The 6,829-nt window shown below is 34.5% G+C and overlaps 1 protein-coding gene across 2 annotated transcripts; it reads left to right on the top strand.

Annotated features, from left to right (window-relative positions):
• The first annotated feature begins 971 nt into the window (after positions 1-971).
• LOC142614419 (homeobox protein knotted-1-like 2) lies at positions 972-6,582 on the top strand. 2 transcript variants are annotated; one of them, XM_075786951.1, is made up of 6 exons: positions 972-1,693; positions 4,058-4,178; positions 5,342-5,535; positions 5,606-5,737; positions 5,830-5,966; positions 6,060-6,582. In XM_075786951.1, exons 1-6 carry the CDS (start codon positions 1,127-1,129, stop codon positions 6,061-6,063), a joined length of 1,155 nt encoding a protein of 384 aa, XP_075643066.1. In that variant the 5' UTR covers positions 972-1,126; the 3' UTR covers positions 6,064-6,582. The 2 variants fall into 2 exon arrangements, with proteins under 2 accessions (XP_075643066.1, XP_075643061.1); XM_075786946.1 differs by having other exon boundaries at positions 6,045-6,582.
• The last annotated feature ends 247 nt before the right edge of the window (positions 6,583-6,829 follow it).

Genomic DNA, 6,829 nt, shown 5'->3' with positions numbered 1-6,829 from the left:
TATTTGTTAATTAAGACGGTAGTAATCTTTCACACTTCGAACAAGCAACAACAACAGCAAGAAGAAGTGAAAAGGAAAAGACTTGTTCTCTGTACTGTGCCTGTTGAAAGGAATTAGGAAAGCCCAAAGGACACGGTTTCCTTATCAACCACGGAACCTACAGTAAAAACAAAACAAAATAAAAATGAATTTTGCTAATGTGGCTTAGGACACACAATAATTATTTATTTTTAAAAAAAATTTTCGAAAATTGAAAAAGTATTGACAGCTTTTTTAATTTTCAAGAAAATTTTACCATAAATAAATGACTTAAGACATACATTAATTAGATCCAATAAAAATAAACAGTACTTTTACAATAAATTGAGTCCAATTAGTTACCATTTTTTTCAGTCTTTTCAATTTCTTACAAGGAGTTTTTAAAAATGGTTTAGTAATGTATACTATAAGAGCATATATTAACAAAATTTATCATAAAATTATAAGTGATAAATTATTATTGATTGTTATTGATTAAATAAAAAAATAATTTTAGTAATAGATTTAAATTAATGATAAATTTTTTATTAAATATCAATAACTAAATATTATTAGAAACCGACGTTGGGTATGAAATTCTAAAATAAATAAAAAATAAAAAAAAACTAACAACTTTTTATCTCCTATAAAAATATTGTGTCAGTAAAAGTGTAAAAAGCGTAAAACTTGTCATAAATAAAATAAGTCTCTCACACATATATATGACATATGTGGCTCATCCCCCATGTCACGTAGACCATCAATCAAATGATCAATCTTTGTCTCATTACACAATCTCCAATAACATCGCATCACACACCACAATCCCCGCCACGTTTCCCAATCATTCTCCACCGTCTGATCACCCCTCGTGTCAATCGATCTCAACCTCGAAAAGTCTTCACCCCCTACCCCCCCTCAAAAGCTCTTTTCCAAACCTTTCTCTCTTTCTTAAACAACAGCAACAACAGCAGCTTCTTCTCAAGTTTCAGCCACCACTACCCAATGACCCCTTTAACCCGCAACTCCAAACCACGCTTTCTTGTATAAATACACACACACACACACTCTTCTACTCTTTACTATATATATAAAACTGAAACTATAAATGGCGTTTCACGATCACGAAATGTCTTTCGAGTCTTTCACTGACCACCACCACCAACACCAACACCACCACCACCACCACCACCACCACCAGCAGCATCAGCAGCAGCAGCAACGGCTGTCCGGCGCCGTCGTCGACGTGTCATCCGGCGGAGGAGGATCCGGGGCGCCCACTTGGCTGAGCAACGCGATTTTGCGGCAACAGAGCAGTAATAATAACAACAACAATTCTTCTTCTTCGGTGCTTCACGACGGAAACGACGACGTACATGCGGGGAGCACGAACCACCGCGGTGGTGGTGGCGGCGATCGGAACCGGACGGAGAGTGAAGACTGTGAAAGAGAAGAGAGGTGGGAGTGGGAGAGTGCGAAGTACAAAGGGGATATAGTGACGCACCCACTGTACGAGCAGCTCTTATCGGCACACGTGGCGTGTCTGAGGATCGCCACGCCGGTTGACCAGCTGCCGAAGATCGACGCACAGCTCGAACAGTCGCAGCGCGTGGTGGCGAAGTACTCGGTTCTCGGCAACGGCGCGGTGGACCAGAAAGAGCTCGATCAGTTTATGGTTAGTTCGGTTTTTTTTTTTTTTTGTTAGTTATTTGTTTAGTTACTCTCTTCTTGGTAATTGCAGTATTGAAATAGGTTGACTTTTTTTTTGTTTTGTTTTGTTTTTGGAGGGTTTAGTGTTGTCTCGGTTTCCATGTTAGTCTTTTTTTTTTTTTTTATGTTAATGGTTTGTGGATTGAATTTTTTAAAATTTTGTAATTAAAAATATAATAAAGAGTATGATTTTTGATAAAATATTATGGTCGAAAAGAATATTTATGACCAACCTCGACTAATTTGTTGAGAATATTTAGATGAATAAAACTATTTTGGGATTAAGGTTTTGTTGTTGTTGTATGGTCTCGTGGTTGAGATAAGTTCATATTTTGATTTGGGGTTGATTTAAGTGCATCAAAATTTGATATTTTTTTTTATAGTTGTTTTTGGAAATTGATTATGTGTGTTGAAATCAAAATTTGAAGGCTTTTTTTTATTATATTTTTCTGGGTGGTGTTGTTAATTGTTATATTCACATAATAAAAGTCCATCCAATTTGAGATCGGTATTGGGAATAGTTGAGAGAGAGAGACAGAGAGACAGAGAGCCCTGTTGGCATTGTCTTTATTCAGACAATTAAAGGATTATGTGTCAGTTTTCTTTATATTTTTTTTAAACAAAAACAAAAAAAAATCTTGTATGATTTTAGAATGTAGAAAGTAAATAAAATTTTATAATATAGATGGGTAGTACCAAACTTTTGGTTGTGATGCGAATCAGAATGAATGCAGAAGTGGCATCAGAGGGAGGAATCATGCTGTTCAGAGTACAATAATAATTGTCACTTTAAGTTTGGAGTGCTTTGAAGAATCTCTTTCCACTTGTTTAGGTCATTCATGACTCAGTCCTCCTTGCTATATATTTTGTCCAAATATGATCTGTCATGAAGCACCACCATAATAGTTTAGCTAGTTATTTTGTTGATGTAGATGTCCATTTCCTCAATTAGCACCTGTGTGAAGGTGACTTGAGCTGGATGAATTTATGCTGCAATGGATGTCAATCTTATAATTATATTTATTCTTTATTTATTTTTTTTTTTTTTGGGCTCTTAAATAAAAGACAAAGTTCTAGGTTGGAGCAATCTTCTCCAAACCATCAAGGTATATTTTAATTTGATGACTTATTAAATTATTTTAAGTAATTAAATCTTAAAAGTACATGTGGATACTTATAGAGTCACCACGTAATAAGTTGGAGGAACTTTTTATTCTAAGAAAAATTATATCCTTAAATTAATTTTTTTGAGAAGTAATCTTTTAAAATTCCTAGATATTTTTGAAGCTCGAGTTATCCTTACTGATAACATGACCATAAAAAGGCATGTCATTTTTCAAGGAATTGATGCTTAGATGAGAAATTTCTATTGAAAACTTTGAACATGATATCTATTTAATCTCTTTGTTTGGATTCCTCAATTTCTTGTGTGCTATTCTTATTCCTTAAGTAAGAGTGTATACAGTTATGATGTTAAGGTCCTCAAACATAGCCAAAACTATGACACTTAAAACCAAAGAGACAACCTTATAAAAATGATGATACATAATGGAATGAATCAGCATCAATTAAAACTAATATATTTTCCAAAAAACTAAGTTGGTTTTAGATGTTATTCCTTCCGTATGGGAATAGGACACTACTTTATGTTATATTGACTTTTGACATGGAAACCTTGATCTAACTGACCAGCCAAAGAATGACTGTCTTAAATTTTATGTTACTAGTAAGTGCAACAAATGGCCTTCTTCTAATCACCCTTGAAAGTCTTATTTGCCTTATGTACTTCCACCAGTTTATTATTCTATTCATTGCTGCCCACTTAGATGGATAACACAAGATCGACCTATTCTAGGACTCAAATCAAATTAAATGATATTTTGGTCTATATTTATCCGAGTACAACTTGAAATAAAATACCATAATTAAATAAATATCAATTGTGGGTTCTAGCTATCTCAACTGGTAAAGTCTTTGATGGTTAAATAAGATATCTGAGGTTCAATTTCCATCTACACTAAAAATTGATTGGTGTCTTGATCTGAAGATAAAGAGCTATCATCAAGAGCGAATATTATAGGTTGAAACTCTCTCTCAAAAAGAAAAAAAAGATATCAATTGCTAAAATCATCACTGTGATTAATGGTAAAGTAAAGTTTTGGGATGTGGTAAAATGCAAAGTTCTTCTTCTATGGATCCACTACTATCTTGCTACCCATGCTTTTAGTGATTTTATTGAATTTAAACATATCCAGTATGGTGATTGGTTTGTTTTCATCTGAATTTCCTTTTTTCTTTTCTCTCTTTTTCTTTGTTCCTTCTGATGTAGACACATTATGTTCTATTACTCTGTTCCTTTAAAGAACAATTGCAACAACATGTCCGCGGTCATGCCATGGAAGCAGTAATGGCTTGTTGGGAGCTTGAGCAGTCTCTACAAAGCTTAACAGGTAACTAACAACCCCCCCCCCCCCCCTCCCCTTATCTGATATGGGTTGATGTCTCATGTCTTAGATAGTAGAAAGAAAACTGAGACATTAGTGTATATTTGCTTGTACCAAATTTGCTACCTCTTGTTAAAGTTTTTAGTTCCAAATTTGTATATTTGTTGACTAGTACTCCCAATATTTAGTATATGAACTATAATGGTAAGACAAATGGACCTGCCTTCTATCATGTCTGTTGCACTTGATCTTATTGTTCTAATCTTTCTTTATATGATGAGGAATTTTGGATTGGCAAATGTATCCATATGCAAAGAAATATCACATCCCAATTGGCTTTAGATGTTTGGAAGATCTCTTTATATGTTTATCTTTCAATGTTGAGTTTTGTTTAAATAATTTCTTCTTTTAAAGGGTAGAGGGTTCTACTTGTATAACTTTTGTTTAATAAAAGTCTGTTATATGAGCTCTCCGTTTAATTTAGCTTAACATCTATTACCTTGTTGTCATTATTGTCATGACAACGATAAGTTAGCACTGTACTTGGCTTATAATTAGTTATGTGACCTTGATCCATATAATTGGAAGCATCCCCTTTGTTTCAATGTCAGCTTCACAGATGTCAATGAGTTGATGCTTACATTCTTACTAGAGTGTTAAGGTTCAACTATTGTCATTCCTTTTTATTTATTTTAGGTTTGTTTATGAGATATCTATTATTATAGTTACTTATATAGTCCTCCTTCAATATTTTGCTATGTTCATTTTGGATCGAGATTGGGTTTTGTTTTAGGGTGAAGCTTGTGATTATCAACTCAGTGTCCATTTGGATGCAGGCGTACAATTATTCGCTCAAAATTGGTTAAACAATTTGTATTCAATCCAGATCCCTCTATGTAATAAATTAGTTTTCTCATTATGTTTATTAGCTTTGTTAATTATCTGGGGAATCTGAACTCTCTAGAACTTCCAACTTGAACATATGAGGCCCAAAAGTTGATTTCTCTCTGGGGTTTTGTTTTCACCTCTAGTTTGTCTGCATACAGTAGATGATGGAGTGACGAAGATCTTACCTTTTTTTTTTTTTTTTTTTTCACTTTATCTCCCTTTCTTGTTTTTTTATGTATATTCTGAAGTGGCTAATTCAAATATGGATAATGTGTGAACAGGTGTATCTCCAGGTGAAGGCACAGGTGCTACAATGTCTGATGACGAAGATGACCAAGCAGATAGTGACACCAACTTGTATGATGGAAGTCTGGATGGACCTGACAGCATGGGATTCGGTCCTCTCATCCCAACTGAAAGTGAGAGGTCCTTGATGGAGCGTGTAAGGCAAGAATTGAAGCATGAGCTAAAACAGGTAAGAATGCATACTCTTCGTTACTATATTGTTAAACAGATAGGTGGCTCATAAGCTTCTTGCTTTTCAGGGTTACAAGGAGAAGATCGTAGACATCAGAGAGGAAATTCTACGTAAGAGAAGAGCAGGAAAATTGCCAGGTGACACCACCTCCCTCTTGAAATCTTGGTGGCAATCACATTCTAAGTGGCCATACCCCACGGTAGGTTTGACACAATTTCCTCTTATCATTTTGGCTAAATGTTTTGCAAATAGCTCCACAAGCCTGTATTTACTCGTCAATATTGTCTTTAGGAGGAAGACAAAGCAAGGTTGGTGCAGGAAACAGGCTTGCAATTAAAGCAAATAAATAACTGGTTCATTAATCAAAGGAAAAGGAATTGGCATACTAACCCATCATCTTCTAATGTTTTGAAGAGCAAACGCAAGAGGTAAGCTGATGATAATCATATTTTTTTGCTTGTTAAAGATCAATTTCACTTCAAGATTTTTGCCAAATTGTAATTTAGAAAGAATTAATGCAGGTGAAACCAGCAAGCAGTGCTTGTAACTGGACAAATTGAAAGAGAAACTACTTTGTATATCCTTGTGTCAAATCTTTTTGGAAGTTTAGTGTTGAAGCACACCATTGTGACAGATGGAACTCCTGCAAGTGAAGATTACAAGACTCCTTAAAGATTTTTATTTTGTTCATATGGATTAGTCTAAACCTGCCACTTGATACCTATGAGTATTTGACCCTCCACTGATTGGTTCCAGTCGATGACGAGTATGCTTTACATTTGATTTCTGTACCACAATCATATGTCAGAACTTGAAGCATACAGGACTGGAAGAAATCCATCTGGATAGCCTTTTTGTACCACCTGCGTGTGGATCTAGATAGCATATTCTATACCAGGTGTCTCTACTTGTTATTTCTGCTTTTGGCGTCTACATCTGTGAATTATTATGGTTATAGATTATGGGTGCATAACTAAGGTCAAAAGATAATACAGAAGTTATGGATATATATAGTAAAATCTTCTCATTATATATTTCGTACTATTCTATGTCTATTGGTATCTAGCTAAAAACTTTGCTGTAAAACAAATTAAGGAGCGTAATTTGAAGAACTTTTAAGAGCCTGTAGTCGGGCCTTAAAATGAGATACTGAGATATACCAAAAAACTTTAACTATCCAATTATGTCATTGATTCCTCAAGTTTATTATTTTCTTTCATTTGAGACTTTCACTTACTCTTGTATGCCAACAAAATTTGTTGTTGATTTAGTATACTATAAGAGCATTCAC

Source organism: Castanea sativa, chromosome 1 (assembly GCF_040712315.1).
Source record: "Castanea sativa cultivar Marrone di Chiusa Pesio chromosome 1, ASM4071231v1".
Lineage (NCBI taxonomy): Eukaryota > Viridiplantae > Streptophyta > Magnoliopsida > Fagales > Fagaceae > Castanea > Castanea sativa.
This window is presented reverse-complemented; position numbering and strand designations above follow the sequence as displayed.

Excerpts from the sequence above, each read along its gene's own strand:
- LOC142614419 (XM_075786946.1), top strand. The coding sequence starts at position 1,127 with ATGGCGTTTCACGATCACGAAATGTCTTTCGAGTCTTTCACTGACCAC. Across the intron at positions 1,694-4,057 it reads AAGAGCTCGATCAGTTTATG|ACACATTATGTTCTATTACT; the intron begins GTTAGTTCGGTT and ends CTTCTGATGTAG. Across the intron at positions 5,536-5,605 it reads TGAAGCATGAGCTAAAACAG|GGTTACAAGGAGAAGATCGT; the intron begins GTAAGAATGCAT and ends CTTGCTTTTCAG.